The 22,109-nt window shown below is 47.7% G+C and overlaps 1 protein-coding gene across 1 annotated transcript; it reads right to left on the bottom strand.

Annotated features, from left to right (window-relative positions):
- Positions 1-437: 437 nt before the first annotated feature.
- Positions 438-18,742, bottom strand: HDAC3 (histone deacetylase 3). The gene is made up of 15 exons (XM_026660833.2): positions 18,656-18,742; positions 14,835-14,917; positions 12,307-12,449; positions 10,480-10,561; positions 10,020-10,076; positions 9,871-9,926; positions 7,769-7,902; positions 7,377-7,457; positions 7,221-7,294; positions 6,912-6,976; positions 6,390-6,479; positions 6,141-6,199; positions 3,231-3,310; positions 1,427-1,584; positions 438-1,087 (listed from the first exon to the last, which is right to left on the bottom strand). Exons 1-15 carry the CDS (start codon positions 18,708-18,710, stop codon positions 1,018-1,020), a joined length of 1,287 nt encoding a protein of 428 aa, XP_026516618.1. The 5' UTR covers positions 18,711-18,742; the 3' UTR covers positions 438-1,017.
- Between the last annotated feature and the right edge of the window lie 3,367 nt (positions 18,743-22,109).

The following is a 22,109-nucleotide window of genomic DNA, read 5'->3' as shown; positions in this document are numbered from 1 at the left end:
CACTGTGGTAGGAGTACGAAAGTTCATCTTTTCAGCTTCAGGCGCCACTTCCCGCACCACAGAACAGAATGAATTCTTCCGGGTTGTCAGTGAGGGGAAAGGTCTTCCACTTAGGGTATGTGATTCACCCCGAATTCTCTATGGATGTGTAAAAGAGCCTGGGCTAGGGTAGGGAAAGGTGTCTGGAGGTTACAATGGAAGTGGGAATGCACCACACCAGGTATGGCACAGCCCCCTGCAACCAACCCCTGCACCCTCTGCTCCAAAGTAATTTGAGCCCCAGGTAAAGATCTAGATAGGGAGTTTGGGACAAAACCAAATATGGCAAATAGCTGTGGTTCTTGTTAGCAGATACAGAACGAAGCTACTCCAGAGTAAGACAAAGGCTACACTCTGAATACATTCTCCCCTCCCTGCTCCACCAGGTTGGACCCAGTCTCACCCCTTCCCCCAGTCTCAACCCTAGAACTGGTCTTGCCTCTCCAAACACAGGAACTTAGGATGGCTGGAAAAGCTGGCAGGAAGTGTACCTCACTGCAGGTTTCAGTGGACTTTTGCCTGAGCAGATGGCCAAGGACACATTGAGTGGTGCTGATGAAGGGGACAGGGAGATTCTAGGCACTGCAGCACTGACTCCCATCTCTCTGGCTGGAGCCTGAGCTGTACTGAGAGGAGTTGGTGAAGCCACTGCAGACTGGGCTCTGAAACTGGTTGTATGGCAGCAGCACAGAGACCATGGTGTGGATCCAAGTGTCACATGAATTTCCATTTGCCCTACTGATGAGAGTCAGAGCCCTGAGGGATTGGAGAGGGTAAGGAACAGGTTTCACTGCTCTGTGCCTCCATAGGTAGCCAGCCTGCCCCGGCAACGCTGCTCCTGCTGCCACATGCGTCAAATATAAAGGGGAGGTCCAAAAAGAGACCTTTTACTGGCTCATGTGTATCCCAGTCATCTCCACCAAGCACCAACGTCTTAATAGGGACCGCCCCACAGTTCAGAGTCCAACAACTCAGCCCTCAGATCTCGACATCACTTTCTTTATCATTATCGTGGTCACCATCATAGAACTCATTAGAAGCCTCAGGCCTGAAAGACAGACAAGAACATAAGGACAGGCAGCCTTTTCCAGGATTTTCAGAAGAGCGGAGTTTGTCTAGACACAGAGATGAGAACATGTTGCTAGAAAAAGGGAGGGAGGGACACATCTCCTCGCCTAGCAGACATAGGATATGTCCTCTGAGGCATGTAACCATGTGCTAGTAGAGAAGTTTCTCTGGATAAGAACCAGAGAATCAAAAGGGATGCAATATCTACTCTGGGATGTAGACAGTCCCCACCATATCTCCCCTCACTGGGATGTGGTGAACAGGAGAGAGGAGCCTCTTTCCCAGCTCATCAGAACAAGAAGAACGGGAGGCCAAGTACCTGTTGTAGTTCTCCTCAGAGCCTCTCTCCTCTGGATCAGGCTCGTCTGCACGGTCATAACTGAGCAGGTCAGAAGGAACATCATGGATCTGGACACTGGGAGCATGGTTCAGCATTTTCAGATTCTCAAATATTGTCTGTCTGATTTGATCCAAGTACTGGTTAGGAACAGAAGGAGCAGATCAGCTTAGCTAGATTGAAGAGACAGTACCACAATTACTGGCATTAACACCTGCCTGCACCATGCATGCCCTAAGGCCACGCAAATGCCATCAATGCAAATGGCTTTAAACTGTAGCATAGAGCATAATATACTCAACATAGGCACTGAGGGCTTGTCTACACTTAAAAGGATGCAGCTGTGTCCCTGTAGTGCTTCAGCAAAGAAACTACCTACGCCGACAGGAGGGCTTCTCCCATTGCTGTAGGTCAGTGGTTCTCAACCAGGGGTACGTGTACCCCTAGGGGTTTCCAGAGGTCTTCCAAGGAGTATACATCAGCTCATCTAGATATGTGCCTAGTTTTACAACAGGCTACATAAAATGCACTACTGAAGTCAGTACAAACTAAAATTTCAATGACTTGTTTATACTGCTCTATATACTATACACTGAAATGTAAGTACAATATTTATATTCCAATTGATTGAGTTTATAATTATATGGTAAAATGAGAAAGTAAACTATTTTTCTGTAAGAATGTGCTGTGGCACTTTTGTATTTTTGTGTCTGATTTTGAGTTCTGTATTAAGCAAGTAGTTTAAATGAGGTGAAACTTGGGGTACACAAGACAAATCAAGACTCCTAAAAGGGGTACAGTAGTCTGGAAAGGTTAAGAGCCACTGCCATAGGAGTTATCCACCTCCCTGAGAGGCAGTAGCTATGTCAACGGGAGACTTCTCTGGTCAATCAGCGCTAGTCTACACTGGGAGTTAGGTCGGTGTAACTGCATTGCTGAGTGACCTAGTTATAGTGACATAAGTCTGACATAAGACCAAGCCTAAGACTCAGGGCAGGCGCTTCAGAAGTGGAAAGGAAATTGTAAGAGGACCTTCAAGTTTCTCAAATATGAAGTATCTTTGGAGAGCTCCCTACATCTCAAAGATGCTGTGAGGCTGCAAACATAGGTGCCCACTCCATAGAGAAAAATTAGCGGGTGCTTAGCATCCACTTGCAGCCAAGCTTCCCTCCCTCCAGCCGCCCCGGCCAATCAACTCCTCCAACAACTCCAGAACAGCAGGGTGTGCAGGAGGCGCTGGGAGGGCGGGGTTACCTAGGGAGGTGGTGTAATCTCCTTCTTTAGAGGTTTTTAAGGTCCGGCTTGACAAAGCCCTGGCTGGGATGATTTAGTTAGGGATTGGTACTGCTTTGAGCAGGGGGTTGGACTAGATGACCTCCTGAGGTCCCTTCCAACCCTGATATTCTATGATTCTAGGAAGGAACGGGGACGGGGCACGCTCAGGGGAGGGGCGGAAAGAGGCAGGAAGAGGTGGGGCGAGGGTGGAGCGGGGGTGGGAAGAGGCAGGGTGGGGGCTTGGAGGAAGGGGTGTGGTGGAGGCAGGGAAAATTAGAAGCCGGCGCCTGTGGCTGCAAAGAAGAAAGCATGTTGTCCAACACTGTGATGAGCAGGAAAGCCTCTTGTTGCCCTGCCCTGGCAAGTTTTTCCTGGGTGAGCTGCTGGCTGAACTCCACCTGGTTTCACAGGATCTAGCATCAAGCACAGACCTTTTCTTTTTAGACTACACCACATGGCTATGTTAGCTGATGCAGAGTAGCGTGTCCGGGACAAGGCCAGAGCCACTCACCTGTCTAGAGTTCTGGTTCTCAATTCTTGTACTGACATCTGGGTGGAGGGTGAAGTCTGGAGCAAAGTACTCGAAGTATTCTGCGAGGGAACCAGTAAAGAGTTAAAGAACAGGGGCGAGGGGAGTTTGAAACTAGTTTTTCTGAAACACTGTTCTGCAGAGATAGGAACAGCCTACCCTACATCATTCTAGCTGTCACCATACCATCAAGAGCACAGTGAGAGCCAACTCCATCATCATGAGGGGTATGCTGCCAGAAAGAAAAGAGAAAGCAACAGGAACATTGTGTATGGAATTTAGAACACATGATACTGTAATGCAGATATGTCTGTCCAGTGAGGCCCACCACAGATGGGGGATGTGTACAGTAGGAAGCAAGAAAGTTCAGGAACACCTCGGTTAGGATCAGAAGATACTACTGCTTCAGCCCCACTCTGGTTAACATTAATTAACATAGGTGTGGAATCCAGCTAAAGTCCCTGATGCATTAGAACGTCGAAGCACATTAGCTAAATTTATGAAGAGAGTGGGGAAACTCACATTAATTTATTCCAAGGCTAAAAGGAACCATTGTGATCAACTAGTCCAGGGGTTCTCAAACTGGGGGTCGGGACCCCTGAGGGGGTCAAGAGGTTATTACATGGGGGTTCGCGAGCTGTCAGCCTCCATCCCAAACCCCGCTTTGCCTCCAACATTTATAATAGTGTTAAAGTGTTTTTAATTTATAAGGGAGGTCGCACTCAGTGGCTTGCTATGTGAAAGGGGTCACCAGTACAAAAGTTTGACAACCACTGAACTAGACTGACCTGCTGTATAACAACATAGATCAGAGACTTTCCTAAAATAATTCCTAAAGCAGATCTTTTAGAAAAACATTCAATCTTGATATAAAAATTGCCAGTGATGGAGAATCAACCACAATTCTGGCAAATTGTTCTAATGGTTAATTACTTTCACTGTTAAAAAATTATACCTTATTTCCAATCTGAATTTGTCTCATTTCAACTTCCAGCCACTGGATCGTGTTATACCTTTCACTGCTAGACTGAAGAGCCCATTATCAAATATCTGAACATACCCTCCAGGTATTTATAGACTGTAATCAAGTCATTCCTTAACCTTTGTTAAGATAAATAGATTGAGCTCTTTGAGTCTATCACTATAAGGCAGGTATTCTAATCCTTTAAGTCATTCTTGTGGCTCTTCTCTGAACATTCTCCAATTTATCAACCTCCTTCTTGAATTGTGAACACCAGAACTGGATACAGGATTCCAGCAGCCATTACACCAGTGCCAAATACAGAGATAAAATAACCTCTCTACAATCATTCAAGATTCCCCTGTTTAGGCATCCAAGAATCACATTAATCCTTTTGGCCACAGCATCGCACTGGGAGCTCATGTTCAGTTGATTATCCAACATGACCCCCAAATCTTTTCCAGAGTCACTGGTTCCCAGGATAGAGTCCCCCATCCTGAAAATATGGCTTACATTCTTTGTTCCTAGATGTATACATTTACATTTAGTCATATTAAAATGCATAGTCCTTGCTTGCACCCAGCTTTCCACGCAATCCAGAGCACTCTGTAACAGTGACCTCATCCTTTTCATTATTTACCACTCCCCCAATGTGTGTGTGTCATCTCCAAAATTTCTCATCGATGATTTTATGTTTTTTTCCCAAGTCATTGATAAAAATAGTAAATAGCGTAGAGCGAAGAACAGATTCCTGTGGGACCCCACTGGAAACACATTCATTCAATGATGATTCCCCATTTATAATTGAGACTTGTCAGTTAGCCAGCTTTTATTCCATTTAATTTACGTTGATTTTATATCTTTCTAATCCAATGATACTCAGACTGAGGCTTACAAGCTGCAAGTGGGCTCTTTAATATGTCTCCTGCAGCTTTTTGCAGCACATGATATTAAAACACTGTGTGATTTAATTATTAACCAATCAAAGGCTAGGTCTACACTACCCACCTGAATCGGCGGGTAGAAATCGACCTCTCGGGGATCGAATTATCGCGTCTCGTCGGGACGCGACAATCGATCCCCGAATCGACGCTCTTACTCCACCAGCGGAGGTGGGAGTAAGCGCCGTCGACGGGAAGCCGCGGAGGTCGATTTTGCCACCGTCCTTACAGCGGGGTAAGTCGGCTGCGATACATCGAATTCAGCTACGCTATTCGCGTAGCTGAATTTGTGTATCTTAAATCGACCCCCCCTGTAGTGAAGCCGTAGCCTAAGTTATTAACCAAGCAGGATGCTTTTACTATGTTATCAATCAGTTTTAGTTGATACAATAAATACTTGGTCAGTCATTTTGATGTGAGAAATAATATATATATGATTAGAACAGTGATATTCAGGCTCTGATTCAGGAGCCAAATTAGCAATCAGCATTACCCAAAAGAGCCACAGTCATGTGAATTCATTATTTCATTTACTATAGTATTATCTATTCATATTTAAATGTGGAAATATTGGGGGGGAGGAGGTGCGACTGTGGCTCTTTTGGGCAATGCTGATTGTTAATTTGGCTCCTGACTCAGAGGCCTGAGAAACACAATGTTCTAATCAAAATGTTGTGTATTACCAAGTTAAATGCCTTATAGATGTCAATTACATTAACATTATTTATCTTTATCAAACTTGTAATCTCATAAAAAAAAAGAAATTATGTTAGTTTCATAGGATCTATTTTCCATAAACCTATGTTGATCGGCATTAATTATAATACCTTTCTTTAATTCTTTATTAAAATAGTCCCATATCAGCTGCTCTAATTTCTTGCCTGGGATAGATGTCAGACTGACAGGCCTATACTTACCCAGGTCATCCCACTTACCCTATTTAAATATTGGCACAACATAATAATCTGTAACAAGATGACGCTAACTCACCACTGTATGGGAGTTCCTCACTAATTGCTTCATCCACAAGCAGCGACGTTTCATAGGTCCTAAAAACACAGAACATTCTACTCAGTCCAGTAAAGATCGACTTTTCCCCCATTACCCAGTACTGGCAGTCAGCCTGAAACTCAATGCCAGTTACAGCTGCATAAAGGCCCAAAGGAGCACAAGCGTTGATAACCCTCATGCCATCTGCAACAAATAGGACATTCTCCAGCAAGCATGTGAAAGACTCACCAGCATCGTGCCACATTACGAACAGTATAGCCACCTCCTCCCAGCACCAGAAGGGGGATGTTGAAACTCTTTACGTACTCCACACACTCCCTAAAATCCCAAAACAGAAGGGAAACCTGTGACTGTTAGCAGCTGATCTAAGTTCATCAATGCAGCACCATGCTCAACCCAGTAACATACCTAACTGTATGATACACAGAGTTCAGGGCTCCCATCAGTGAAACCCAAACCTTGCCCTGATGGGAGCTGTTCTCATGGCTTGAGAGAAATCTGACCTCTGTGTTCATGCATTCTGGCAGAGCACTGCCGGAAGAAATGTTGTGAGATCCCAAATCTAGTCTGGGGAATCTGCTTCTGCAGAATTTTACCCCTTATTAGCTCTTCTGAGGAGAGCCTCCTATCCCACAGGGAACTAGATTGCTCTTGTTGAGCTCAAGACTCGCACTGAAGACCCAATGCATTCTTTCACTGACTGCAATGATGGTCCTTTAAATGTTCCATCCACACCCTTGCTGAACTTACCCATGTCCTCTTATACTGAGGTTAAAGCAACCCAGACGGTCACAACCCAGGGAGTCAGCACCGCACTAGGGAAGAGAAAGAGAACAACTGAGTCTTGGCTAAGAAGCATTATTCTCCAGATGCACATCCTAACAAGCCATCAGCATCCCACAGTTATACCCAACCTACCACAGAGCCACAAGCAGCATTCCAGCCAGCCAGCACCCACCTGTCCATATTTCCCCAGGCAGCCACAGATGCACATACTGGAGAGTGCATACCTCCTATCCATTCCCTCTGCAACAGATGCACATAGACCTGCTCTCCTACCTGCAGCACTATGCACGTAGGCTGGTAGTAGTCCACCACCTGGTTAATGACTGGCTGGAAGAGGTGTTTATAACCTTTAGAGAGAAAGACAGATTGTCATCATGGCTCAAGAGGGCAAACAGGGACATTGGGGCGCAGGGAAAGCATTCCACTTACTTTGGTCATCAATGCCATCCCGCAGTGGCACATTGAGGCAGTAATAGCGGCCACTCTCTGCCCCAACCTCGTACATGTCACCTGGCAGAGGAAAGGAGGCAGAGTCACAGCACACAAGGATCAGCTCGGAAACTTCATAGGTGTGGGCAGTATGGACAACAGCAAATCAAGACTTCTGCCAAGGGATCCAACCATGGCATGGAGATCCTTTCCACCTACTCTGCAAACTACCACGGGACCATATCCTTCACCCAGCCTCTCCCCACTCTCCAGAACTCCTTTCTTCAGTCATCTCTCTCTGAAACCAGAGCCCCAGAATTTCACACTACTATGTAACAGCAGTTATTGGGGCCTGAAATCTGCACTTCAGTGGGGCAGTGGAGATTCTGTACCTGTACCAGGGAAGAAGTAGTTCCCATATTTGTGAAAAGATACTGTCATGACACGGTCTGTCAAGTAAAAGGCTTCCTGAACACCATCTCCGTGATGAATATCAATGTCAATGTAGAGAACACGTGGGTGATACCTGCCAGAAACAGGAGACAAAGGCGCATTACAGTCCACTGGTGCCATCCCAACTACAGCAACCACTTTGCTATGGTTTCCTAAAATCCAACCCCCATAAAACAAGCCTGTAATATGTCAAAGGCCTTCCGGCTCAGCAAGCCTCTGGAGGTCTCTGGAGAATATCTCTGACATTAGACCATAAGATAATGTTTGTGTAGAGCATCTTCCATACAAACTGTACTTTAAAATACTCTTGTCTGTTATATTAAGAGGCATGAACAAGGAACAACAGGTTTTAAGAGCAGACTAGAGACACGATGGAAAGCACATGAAAGAGAGAGATGCAGTGGGCTCGTTCAGACAGCAAAGGCTGCAGAGAAGATTCTTGCATTGGCAGCAGCAAGATTATGCAAAGGATCAGGAAGGAGGCCACTGGCGAAGACGCAAAGTGAGAGGAACCAGCGATGAGGCTGGGTAGTGCAAGTCCATGAATTGACTGACTTGTACAGTCAGAGAAGTTTAGAAAGCACTTTATGTACAAAAGTCTTTGCCATGAAAAAATTACAATCTAGTTAATCTTTAAATGCTCCTGAAATGAATGGGGAGTAAAGTAATTTGAAGATGGAAGCAGTTGTTCTTCCCTGTATGTGCCACAGCACTGGCATCATCACTCTCCAGTGCTGGAGTCTGGAGAGCCAGGACTTGAGGAGGTCAGGGGAATGAAGTGCAGTCATCCAGATGGAGGCATGAACGTGGATCTCAGCCACGGTGGGCAGAAGGACATAGTGCCCAGGGGCATTGTTGCATAGATGGCAACAGGCAGCATTGCAGAGACAGGGAATGTGGAAAAAGGAAAGTTGAGTGAAGGCTGAAGCCAAAGTTACTGAGAACGGAGGTCCGAATGCAGGGGAGAGAAAGGAGATGCAGCTGGGCTTGAGAAGTGTCCTCTTGCCAAGTGGACATTCAGGGGAATGCAGGAGAGTTGAAATTACTGGGCAATAAATTTACTAGGTCCGTCAGGCAGAGGTCAGATAAGGAGAGGTCATTTAAAGCATCAAAACTTATATGTCCCCACTTTTAATGTTAAAGAGAGAGGGGACATAACCCTCACCAGAGCCAACACCCTGTTTGAGATGAGGTGACTAGTACTGCAGTAACATTTAGAGGCGGCAAACCTTAATTAATCCAGAAAATATTAGAATGCCTTTCTATAATTCTCCATCCCATTCCTTATGAGTTTAGACTTTTTTTTGAACCACAATTGCATTTTTTTGACCAAAGTGGAGGTCCCCATTATGCTGTCTCCAGTGATACCCAGATCCCTTTCCTGAGGAAATATAGTTAAATTTAGAATCCAGAAAGATTCACATGTAGTTCAAATTTTTCCTTCCAAAGTGCAACACTTTGAATTTATCACAAAGAGCTTAACAATGGCAAGAACTATACACACAGTAAGCCTCACAAGGGCCCTGTGAAGTAGAAAAATATTTCACAGATGGTAAATTGAGAAAACAATCAACAAAGCTAGCACCAGATATCCTTATTCTCAGTCCTCTGCCTTAACTGAGAACTATTCCTGCTTCTGAGGATGAGAACAGGACAGTAAGTCAAGAACTGAGTGTTTGGGACTCTGCAATGGCAGGGTCTTGGCAGAGAAGCGAAGCTACCAGTAGAGATAGAGGCTGGAGATGTAAGAGCAGAATCATGCCAGGGACACGCCTGAACAGCTGTTAGGAAACAGAAGACACCTGAAACAGAGACTGTCCAGGGCAGCCAATGATCAGCTATGTCTAAGGCACAACTGAAATTAAGGAGAACAAGAAGGGAAGAACTCTCTATCAGCAGAGGGGATCCTATTTATGATGTGGAGAAGGGCAGTGTCCATACTACAACCACATCACACAGGGCGTCTTTCACAGCATTACCCTCCCAGAGCATCACTTCTAATCCAAAACAGTATCACAGTGCACTCACACCGAGTCCTTACTTGAGCAGCTCCAGAATGCCGATAACTATGTCATTGACGTAACAAAACCCAGAAGCCTGCAGTGCAAAGAAAAGAAAATGGAGTCAAAAGAAGAGCAGCAATGAGCCCAACTTTCAGTGAGACAGAAATATTTAGACTTGTGTCATTACCTCAAACTTCTTGGCATGATGCAGGCCTCCAGCCCAGTTTATTGCAATATCACAGATCTAAGAAAGGAAGAGCAGATTAGCTCAAAGATAAGAGCAAGAGAGCAACAACCCCAAACCCAACCCTGCATGTCAGTATGGACATCAGCCCTGCCCCCACATTGTGGCTCACAATTATTATTTTTTCCCCTTTCTCCCCACCCATCCAGTCCCTTCAGATGCCCTGCTATCTGTCATCCAGTCAAGCTACTTAAGCCGTACTAAATCAGTGTTTGCAATCAGTCAGTGTGGGGGCAGGGGGAAATCCAAGAGATCCCCCCACAAATTAACAGACAGGTGACACCGAGTTGGTGTTTTTACAATAAGTATATGTAGTATAGGTTATTTTAGGGACTCCATCCCCCACAGTAGCCAGCTGGCATGTCAGTGGTCAAAGAGGACAAGCATATCAGCTCAGAGTTACCTTGTTGTTCAGTTGCGTTGCTCCCTGCAGTGAGGCCCCAGTATAGCGAGAGCAAAATTCGAAAAGGCCTGGGAACACTGGGCTGCAAAAAGAGAACACAAAATTCAAACAGAACAGAACCTTCCAACTTCAGATACACGTCTCCAGGATTGAGACCAAAACAAAACTCTCAGTGACCATTAGACAAAGAATATCAAAATGCAGTCTCTGCTAGAGAAATGTTAATTCGGGGTCATTCTGACCCTGTTCACTACAGACTACATACCAATAGGCAACATTACACCATCCTTTGCAAACACTATGGAAAACTTGGCGGATTTGATAATAATTACAAGAAACTTTCGAGTTAGTCTGGAACAATCTTGTTCACCATATACTCCAGATCTGGAGAATGGGAAACATACAGACTAAATCCTGCCCTCTACCATGCTGATGCATATATGGGGACAGGTCCTGGAGAGAGAAGACACAAGGCATCCTGTGTAAGGGAGAGGGCAGGACTTCACAACAAAACAACAACAGGGAACATAGCTGTCCAAGACATCTACTCACACACCATATTCCCATGGGGTTGTAATCTGTTAGTTTGAAGATGCTCCCCAGCCATTCATCTACCTAGTGAATAGACTGCTGTGAGCAATAAATTGTATCCAGGGATGCACAATGCTCTTGCTCAGAGTAGCAAAGTATGTCTCATCTCCATCGTGCAATCCCACTCTAGCCAGCAGGCTCGCTATGGCAGAAGAACTCCTTTACTCATTTTCAGTGACTCACAGCATGCACACATTAACAAGTGCAAGTCATAACATATCAATGTGCGCACACAATCTACCAGAAATAAAATATAGACCTCAAATCTCTTGCTTCTATGTGTTTCACTTGTTAACAGGCCCCAGAGCTTGTACCTGACCACACTGTTTTCACAAAAGTAGAACTATAGTCAAATTAACCCAATGAGAGGATTGGCTGAGGGAGAAAGCAAATATCACTGCCACAGAAGTGTAGGCCAGGGAGGTGTGTGAAAAATGTGTTATATGGCCACCAACGGAGAGCAAGAATGACAGATCAGCTCACCCTAAAGTAGGTGGCAGCCTGACCTGTGTCTACAGCACTTTGTAGTCCTGCAAATAGCTGAAACTCCCAGCAGACTGTGTATTTAAGAACACTGGGTTTGTTCAGTTTGGAGAAAAGGAGATTATGGAAAGGCAAGGATAGCAGCCTCTGCCTCCCACAGCTAAATCTCATCACTTCTCATCCTGTCCTCACTAATTAGTGGGAATACTAGTATATAGAGACTGTACTGTTATCCTATTATTTATTGCTTGAGGTCAAGATTTTCAAAATTGACTAGTGATTTGGGGTGCAAAGTTTGAGACACAGATTTTCAGAGTTTATCTGCACTTTCTGAAAGTCAGAACCTTTAAGCTGTCTCAAGTTTGGCACCCAAAAAACGGAGGCAACCAAAATTAGCCACCTTTGAACATCTCTGCCCAAGTTTTCAGGAACTAAGACCCTCACGAAACCAAGTAAAGTTACAGTCCCTACCATAGAGCTTACCATCTAGATTCAGATCTAACAACTGAAACTCAAAGAGATTAAAAAGAGGAGGGAGAGGAAGAAGATTTACAGCAATAACAGTTACTCAACAAACTGTTTGCAACATCTTGATGGCTCCATTAGACTGTAGGGCTTTTTTAGTTAAAAATGTAAAATTAATACCACACTGTATTGGAACCATTATGATGCACCCATACCACACCAAGTAATCACATGAGATTACTGTAACCCTTGTGCTTCCCATTCACCTGCTAGGTGCTAGATACTCACCAGTCATCACCCACATTGAAGGCATTGAGGCTCTTGGTGAATCCTTGCATGTTGTTGGGACTCACCCTCTGCAGGAAGTCTATATAATCCTCCGAGTGGAAGCGACACATATCATGCTGGGATGCCTGGTATGGTTTAAAAACCTCAAAGAGAAGGACACACAACAGTTATTTCCTGCTCAGAGTTGGGTTTACCTTGGCTACCACAAATCTCACCACCAAATTAACTCCAAATAGACAAATACCCCAAATCACTGTGTCAGTCTAAAAATGCTCAACTATGTGCTCAGCTTAACAAGTGTCTTGCAAATTTTAAATAAAAAGTGGTCAGGAAAGTAGGGATTGATTCAAGAGATGGTGTCCACAACAATATGAATTTGCCATCATTGCATTTTTTCATATTAAAGTACACTTTTAACTAAGTTAACGATCACGAATACTACATATGTACAATGAGAGGAAATTAAGCTGCTCTGAGATTAATCAGAACCTTAAGTTTTGCCTTTCTTTATCTGTCTCTAATTAAAATATATACTTTTAACAAAATTAAGAAATTTTTGCTTTTTAAAAAAATTGGAGAAAGCATGGGCTTGTGTACATGGGGAAATGTATTCACATAACTATACAGGTATAACTCCCCGTGTGGACAGTGTTATTCCGGAATAAGTGTGTCCTCACAGGGAGTTATACTGGTATAGCTATATGGGTATAATTATACTGTTATGATTATTCTGGTAACCTATGGAAACATGCAACTACAGAGCTCTACTGGCAAATACTCACACAAAGAGTTTGTTAAACTGGCCTTAAGATTAAGAAAGTATCAAACTTTTAACCTGAAAGAACGTTATCATTTTAAAAAGAAAGATTAGAGAGCCAGGAAGTTAAACAATTTATATTTAAAAAATCCAAACATTGGAAGTTTGGGAATTCACAGTTAAGGCCCATCAAATACCGTATATACTCGATCATGAGCCGGTTCGTTATAAGCCGACACCCCCGCCCCCCCCCCAAGATGGATAAGTAAAAACGGTAATTTTTTATGACCCATTCATAAGCCGACCCTATAATTCAGGAGTTGGCAAACTTTGGCTCCCAGGCCATCAGGATAAGCCACTGGCAGACCAAGACAGTTTGTTTACCTCGAGCATCCGCAGGCATGGAGGTAAACCTAACAAAGTCTCCTAGCCCGCCAGCGGCTTATCCTGACGGGCCGGGACAGCAACTGGTGGGGAAATTTTTTTTGGGGGGGGGAGAAGCTGGGGGTCAGGGAAATAACCCCCGTGACCACTTCCCACATGACCCCACCCCTAGCCTGGGACCCCCACATTCTCCCCATCCCATCCCTTCCTACCTTAGCTGGGGCGAGCCAGGTGAGGATGTCTCTGGCCTGGCCAGGCAGCGCAGCTGCAGCCTGCTCCACCCCCCCAGCAGCGCACTCACCCCCACCACTGTCACTGCATGTGCTCCTAGGGCCCCTCTCAGGTCCAGGAATCACCCTCGCCTCCCCCGTGGTGGGTGCCGGAGGGTGCTGCGTGCGCCTCCTCCCCTGCTGTTGCCCCTGACTGTAGCCTCACTGGGGGTGAGGGATGGGGCTGCCCATTGCCCAGCATGGGGCAGGAGCGGTGACTGTGGGTGGGGGGGGGGGCCCTGTGCTGCTGGAAGGTCCCATTAGAAAATGAAAGGGTCTGAGGGGGAAGGGCAGGCTCAGAGTCAGTCTGCCCTGTCAGTGGAGATGGGGGGCTCTAGGACCCTGCGGCAGGGAGGCAACATGGAGCTGCACACAGAAGAGACAGGGACACTCTGCTCTGGGGCCTGCTGGTGAAAGGCAAGCCGGGGCAGCAAGTCGGGGCTGTGGGACACTCAGGGAAGGTATGGGGGGGCCGCAGGTGGGGCCAGGGGGGGGACATCTGGCCCCAAGTATTGCTGGAGCTGGGCATCTGTCTCTGAATATTGCTGGTGCCTGAGCACCATGTGGGTATGGAACTCGCCGCCTATGTCTATACCCATTCATAAGTCGACCCCCTTCTCTGATCCTTCCCTTTTTTACTAAAAAAAATTGGCTTATGAATGAGTATATACGATAAGCTATTCTTCCCAATCAGTAGCTCTTCTGTGAAAGGAACAAATGGAGACCAACAAGTATCCTTCTAGCATGGCTGGTTGCTATTTATAAAAATAATTACCTCACAGTTTCAAACAGGTATCCTGAAATCCACATCTGAAATCATGTATTTTTGGAGTTTCCCCTCAACACTTAAGTGGTACACCACCTTTGGCTGTGGACATATTTAATCCATATGACCCACTCATGTTGCAGAGTATATATTTCTGAGGCCAGATGGTACATTGTGACAAATATGATGTGCCTTGTAATAATTTGCAAGAACTGTATGTTGGCTTGGATAAGGAATGGTATTTTCTGTATGAATATTCTGGTTTAAGCGCTTCTCACTAGGAGACTTTCTGGGATGGATCAGGCAAGAAGGAGGCAATGGCTCAAGATAGTCCCTATCAGTTTTCACTTACGCTCATCTTCTTGTAGAGCCCATAGTGAAGCACCAGACTGTGGGTCAGTGCCAAGCGATGAGGCTTCATGGGATGTCCTGCCCCTGGAAAGAAAAAAAGAAGACAGTCAGCGCACACAGTGGATTCAAAGCTAGACACACCACTCCCTGCCCCCCCTCCACACACAGAACCACCTCTTCCTGCCCTTTCCCCACCCCCCAAACAGGACCACCTCCCCCTGCCTTCTCCCACCCCCACCCTCTCCACACACAGGGTCAGCTCCCCTTGCCCTCTCCCACGCCCCCCCCGGCCTACCTCCAGGCCAGGGGTGGGCAAACTACACCCGCGGGATTGCCCCCCTTGAGCCCCGCGCCGGCTGGCATCACGTCCCTGCGGCCGGGGGGGGGGGGGTAGGGGGGGAAGGGGGAGAGAAGCAGAGGGCTCCATCCGTGTGTTGCCCTGGCTTCCAGGCACGCCCCCTGCAGCTCCCATTGGCCAGGAACAGGGAACCACGGCCAATGGGAGCTTCGCGGGAGGTACCTGGAGGAGCGCATTTTTGCCATGCGGAGCCCTGCGTCCCCCTCCCCCAGGGGTCGCAGGGACATGGTTCCAGCTACTTCCCGGAGAGGAGCGGGGCCGGGGCTGGCAGCCTGACCTGGCCCCGGCTCGCGCCGCTGCCATCCCGGAGCCCGAAGCCCTCCTGCACCCTGCCCCCCAACTCCCTGTCCTGAGCCCCCTGCTGCATCCCACACCCCTTCTGCACCCCAACCCCCTGCCCTGAGCAGCCTGCTGCACCCAACACCCCTTCTGCACACCAACTCCCTGCCCTGAGCCCCCTGCCTGCACCCCAACCCCCTGCCCCAAGCCCCCTGCTGCAGCCCACACCCCTTCTGCACCCCAACCCCCTGCCCTGAGCCCCCTGCCTGCACCCAACACCCCTTCTGCACACCAACACCCTGCCCTGAGCCCCCTGCTGCACCCAACATCCCTTCTGCACACCAACTCCCTGCCCTGAGCCCCCTGCTGCATCCCACACCCCTTCTGCACCCCAATCCCCTGCCGCTCCCCACACCCTGCCTGCACCCCAAACCCCTGCTGTACCTCAACTCCCTGACCTGAGCCCCCGCCACACCCCTCATGCACCCTCTGGGGGCAGGGAGGGGGCGGAGTTGGGGTGGGGACTTCGGGGAAGGAGTTGGAATGGGGGCAGGGAAGGGTGGGAAGAGGTGGAGTGGAGGCAGGGCCGGGGGCAGCGAGGGTGTGTGTGTGTCAGTGATGCAGCCCTCGTGCCAATGAACTAGCCCTCATGTGGCCCTCGTGGTCATTTGAGTTTGAGACCCCTGCTGTAGATGTATTTCAGAGGGCCTTTCAAGCCAACAAACTCACCAATACTGCTAGGAACCTGATATATGGACTTTGAAGTCTTTGTATGTATGTGACTGTTTTACCATTTAACATCTCTCTTCTTGGTCTTTCTTTTTTCTTTATAAACCTTTAGTTTTAGACCAGGGGTGGGCAAACTACGGTCCGCAGGACACATCCGACCCGCCAGACGATTTAATCTGGCCCTCGAGCTCCTGCTGGGGAGCAGGATCTGGGGCCTGCCCCGCTCCCGCGCTCCATCCGAGGAGCAGGGTCAGCTCCGTACGGCTCCTGGAAGCAGCGGCACATTCCCCCTCCAGTTCCTACGTTTAGGGGCAGCTAGGGGCCTCCGCGCATTGCCCCCGCAGCTCCCATTGGCCAGGAACTGCGGCCAATGGGAGCTGCAGGGACGGCGCCTGTGGACGGGGCAGCGCACACCCCCAGCTGGAGTCCTCGCCCCCACCGCACCCCAACCCCCTGCCTGGAGCCCCCTCCCTCACCCCAAACTCATTTCTGGCCTCACTCCAGAGCCTGCACCCCCAGCCAGAGCCCACACCCCAACCCCAATTTCATGAGCATTCATGGCACGCCATACAACTTCCATACCCCAATGTGGCCCTCAGGCCAAAAAGTTTGCCCACCCCTGTTTAGACACTAAAGGATTGGCTATCAGCGTGGTATTTTGGGTAAGATCCAAACCTATACTGACCTAGTAATATGGCTGACCCTTTGGGGTCTGAAGAACATTTTGTGTATGTGAGTAGAGTTTTAAAATAACTTCTCACTGTACTGGATCTAGGTGCTGTTTGGGAGCCAGAGAACTGGAATGCAATAAATGGGGCTGTGTGATTTCTTTTTTTGCTTCTTGATAACCAGTGTGGGGGATCAGAAGCACAGTCTGTGACTGGTTGGAGAGTTTAACTTCAGTGTTATCCACCAGTCTTGGGAGTATCTGCTCTCCCTTTTGCAGCCTGCCCTGACCTTGGCATTTCCAATGAGGGCTGCCCCAGGCACCACGGGTCACATTGGCATAGTCTTGGCAGGATCCACAAAACCAGATCATTTGGGTTTTGGATCAGAACCTCATGCTATTCCAAATTTTAAAATTTTGATACTGAAAGTGTTAAAGGTTAATGTTAGTCACAATGAGTGATCCACAATCAAAACTATAAGCCCTGAGAGATAGCCAGCATCTTCAGCGTGAGAGAGAAATGGCAGAACTTTGGATGCAAGAAAAGCAAACCTTGGCCCAGCTGGAAAAAGAAGCTGAGGAGAGAGCCAGAGAATCTCACAGGAGGCAAATGGAGCTGCTGCAAGCTGAGACCCAAGTTGCCAGACTTAAACTCCAAATCAAAATAATGAAAGAACAGCAGGAACTGTGTTCACCTGGAAGCCCAGCTCCTCTCTACAGCAATGATGTCTTCAGAACAGAACAGAATCTGTTCAGTTTATAAGAATGTTGGTATGTTATTTAATAATGATGTGGTAACTATGTTTAATCAGAGTAATGTCATAACCCAGACCCAGAAAAAGTATGAATGTAAATCCTCTATTATTTGTAACTAACAGGGAGATTTTTGAAGAGGGGGTATTTGACTCTAGGCAGTTCCATGTGTTTAACCAGGTATACTATAACAAGGAAGAGTGTGTCTCTAGCCTTGGGATTGTGGAAAATAGCTGTTTGTCCAGTCAGAAAAGCAGTTTATATAGTGAAGAAATTTCTGAAGGTTTGTCTAATATCTCAGAAGTGACGCTGGAATTAGAGGAAGTGCAGAAAGCAGCTCAGGAAAACATTTTTTTAGAGCAAATTAAACTTGATGGTCAGTTTGAAGCCCTGAGGAAGGTAAGGGTAGATTTCTGGTGGGTGATGGATTGCTGGCAAGTGAAATTTGTAAAAGTGAGCCTGAACCAGGTAAAAGTGATGAGACACGGTTTGTGGAAGGCAACAGTTTATCTGTTGAAGGAAAAACTGTTTCCAATTGTTTATCTGTTGCAAATAGCAGTGTGCCTAATGAAGGAGAATGCACCTCCAGTCCTTTGTGGAGCAGACAGAAGGTACCTCTTGGCCTATGATGATTGAGGATATTTCAGTTGTTCCAGAAGTGATTCTGGACTTTACTGAAACCCAAGAAGGAAGTGTTCATAAGCTTGTGTGCGGTAACCTGCATATGGCCAGTGAGAAAAGCTACAGAGGGAAAGAGCGTGCCCCCTTTAACCCTGGAGTGTAGCAGCTTGCCTGAAAGGGGGTTATGTGAAAGTCCTCTTAATGTTCCGGAGATGATCCTGGGTGTAAGTGAAACTCAGAGGGAGTTTGTTGTAGCTCCACAGAGCAATGCTCCCTGCCCGCCGGTCCCCTACCCGCCCAAGGCCCGCTCCCTACCCTCCACTATGGCCCGCTCCCTGCCCCCGGTTCTCTACCCGCCCAGGGCCCGCTCCCCGCCCAGAGCTTAGGACGGGGCCGCGGGCCCCACGCCTCTCACCGTAATGGAAGTTGCCCACGTCCGGGTCATAGAAATAGGCCACGGTCTTAGCCATGGCGCGCCGCCGCCAGGACCCGCCGCCTGCCCGCTCCGCCCACAACCCGTGACATCACCGCGCCGCGCTCCAAGTCCCGCCCCCAACGCCGAGAGCTCGCACGAGCCCACCCCGCCAGGCCTTGCAGAGCCGACGATCCTTGGTTCGCGACCGGTCCCATCCTCCCGCCCCGCTGCAACCAGTTTTTGCGCGCGCAGCTAGAGCGGGTGTGACCCGGCTGTCGTCACGGAGCAGCCTCGGGGAGCTCGTGCCCTCGCGGTTCCCTATACCCCCTGGGAGCGACCAGTCTCGTTCCCGGCACAGCCTGGCGCGACCTTCCCCCACCCCCCCGGCTGGGGAGCCGGAACGAGCTGACACCGGGACGGGCTGCCGGGAGCGCTGCACCCAACGAGGCGCCTTGGGGCAGCTGCGAGCGGGAGCGCGGGATTCAGCTCTGCCTTCCCCGGCCGGCGGCGGCGGCGGCGCTTGGAGGAGAGGCCGTGGCGTCCCCCGGCCGCCTTAGCGTCTCGCTGAACAGCACGGAGAAGCCTTAGCAGGGCCGGCTCTAGGATTTTTGCCGCCCAAAGCAAAAACAATTTTGGCCGACCCCCCCTCGTTTTTTAATTACCCCACCCTCGGCCCCGCCTCAACTCCGCCCCTTCCCCAAATCCCCAGCCCTGCCTCCTCCTCCCAGGCTCTCAAGCCTAGGAGGGAGTGAGGGAGGGGGAGCAGCGGCGCGCGAAACTGCCCCTCCCAGGGCCATGCCGCCCCTAAAAATGTGCTGCCCCAAGCACCAGCTTGTTTTGCTGGTGCCTAGAGCCGGCCCTGAGCCTTAGGGCGATACCGGGGCCATCGCCCCGACTCCGGAAGGCTCAGCAGCAGCCTTCGGGTGAGCGAGGTCGAGCTCTGTCCCAGGGCACAGAGACGGGCAGTGGCAAGGCCACCCCAAGAGCAGAGTGGACGCAGAGTAAAAACGAACATTGCCAATGCAGCCCGGTGCCATAGCCAGGAAATGCCAGTGGATGTGGAGGATGACCAGACAGCAAGTGTGAAAAATCGGGATGGGGGTAATAGGAGCCTATATAAGAAAAAGCCCCCAAAACTGGGACTGCCTCTATAAAATCACGACATCTGGTCACCCTACGGGACATAGAGGCAGAAAGTGTCTATCAATGTCACTCAAAATCAACTCCTACGGGCCCCTATCCAAACTGTTAGAACCCTGCGCAGATACAAAATGTGTATCCACATCCGATCCCCAAACACGGTCCGTGAATATAAAGTGGATATCCACAGATTTGCAGGGCTCTACAAACTGGCGAGGGTTAGGACAGTGAGAAGTCTCTCTGATAATGAAGAGGAGGGCCACAGCAATTGTTAAAAATAAAAATTGAAGCATAGAAGACTTGGAAATCCATCTCTCCCTATGTCTGAGGGCAGGAAAAAAACCAGATAGGCACTAAAGCAGGGACAGAGTCCTTCCCCCCAGAGAGAAAGGCAGCAGTCTCAGCACAAGAGAAGGCCAGCCCCAAAGAAAGATTATCCACTCCAAAACTATTTGAATCAAAGAGAAAAAGGGTTGTAAAAATCTGAGACTCACCTCTTGACATAGCAATTAAAAATCCATTAAAAATATTTTCCTCTATCATGGTAACACCCTGTTAAATAGGGAGAACACCAGTAATGTTACTGTATAATGTTTCACTATACATAAGGTCACTCCTGTAATGTTTATTGTATTGTCTCTGATATTTACATTGATAGTATGTGCAAGCCTGCTAAAACTTCCTAAATAAAGATATACCTTTAAAAAGTAGTATTTTCCTAAAGCTTCGAGTAATAAAAGTTAGCATTATCATTCACTCCAGCCTTTGAGGGCATCTTTGAAAGTGAATGGGAAAATCTTTACATCTCATACATCAAACTTGCCGTTAATGAGGTTCTGTAGACTGCACGAGTCCCAAATGGCTGTTAGTACATATTCAAAGGGCAGATTTTGCAGTGGCTGCAGAAGCCCAGGGAATTCTTGTCTCAACAGAAGGGACTGTCCAAAAGAAGAAATCTGACAGCTCTACAACAAACTAATGAGACGGCTGCTGTCTCAATGAATTTAAGAATCAGTTTCAGGTACCTGCCTTTCTGAAGAGGAGCTTACCAAAATTTAGCAATTCACTGACAAAATCTGCCCACCACAATCCTTTCCTTCTTATGTATGTCAGGATATGCTAATGTTTTCAGCTCCCTTGATGGTATGCAGTATGGAAACAGGCAAGACCACGAAAGGTGAAAATGTTAGGCTCATACAAAATTCTCATTTGGGTCCATGCATTTTGCAATGTCATCCTGTAATCATTAGTCCTTAAGTGGTGTTATCATTTGATGGTTATTGTCCGGTTTCCCATCGTTATCTCCTATTTGTTGTCTCGCCTTTGGGGGTGCCTGCCTCACCTCTGAGGTCGTCAATGCTGCTAACATGTTTAACATCGGATACAATGGATGTTTTCTGATTGTCTCCTGGTCTTTCCAAGTCTCTCACTTCTTCTTGACCATCTGGACATTTGTGATGGCTTTCACACCTTATCTTTTCCTGATGCATGCATTCCTCATTCACACAAACAATCTCTTACAGAAACCTTCAAAGGTATACAGACAGCAGTATTGTATATTCAGCAGAATACATTGTAAATCAAGCCTTGCTAAATCTTATAACTAAAACAATTCACATTGGGGCTTCAGGCTCTCAACATCCCTCTAATCTTAACATAGATACAATAGAGAATCCTGTCTTTTACTTCCTAATTTGTAATACATATAGGAAACCATAGTAACTTTATAACTTATTCTAAAACAAAAGAGTGACCATAATCAGTCATAAGGATTGTTCTGGTCTGTCATTCCTTTCTGCTATTCAAAAAGGGTGGCTGACAGGATGAAATCAAATCATACATTAATTCTCATAGTACATTATAAAATCCAGCTCCTACAGAGACGCATAGGTTCTTACATAAGAATGGCCATACTGGGTCAGACCAAAGGTTCATCTAGCCCAGTATCCTGTCTTCTGACAGTGGCTGGTGCTAGGGGCTTCAGAACAGGAAAATTATCGACTGATCCATCCCATGTTCAATCCCAGCTTCTGGCAGTCAGAGGTTTAGGGACACACAGAGAAGAGGGTTGCATCCCTGACCATTCTGGCTAATAACCATTGATGGGTGCAGTCTGGGAGCTGTGGGAACCGCTGTGCCCCCTAACCAGCCAACTAGGTTGTCCCTTGTCACACTGCTCTGCTGGTGATTCAGCCAGCCTCTCCAGGCCCTGTTATGACCCAACATGACGGCAGGTGGCGCCACACACTCACTTGAGCTACGAGAGTCATTCAAGGACAAACGGGGGACAACAGCCAATTTCCCAGCTCCCCAG

This window comes from Terrapene carolina, unplaced genomic scaffold, assembly GCF_002925995.2.
Source record: "Terrapene carolina triunguis isolate 2854851 unplaced genomic scaffold, T_m_triunguis-2.0 Scaffold838, whole genome shotgun sequence".
NCBI classification, from domain to species: Eukaryota; Metazoa; Chordata; order Testudines; family Emydidae; genus Terrapene; species Terrapene triunguis.
The sequence above is the reverse complement of the archived record's forward strand: the minus strand, read 5'-3'. Positions and strand labels throughout refer to the sequence as shown.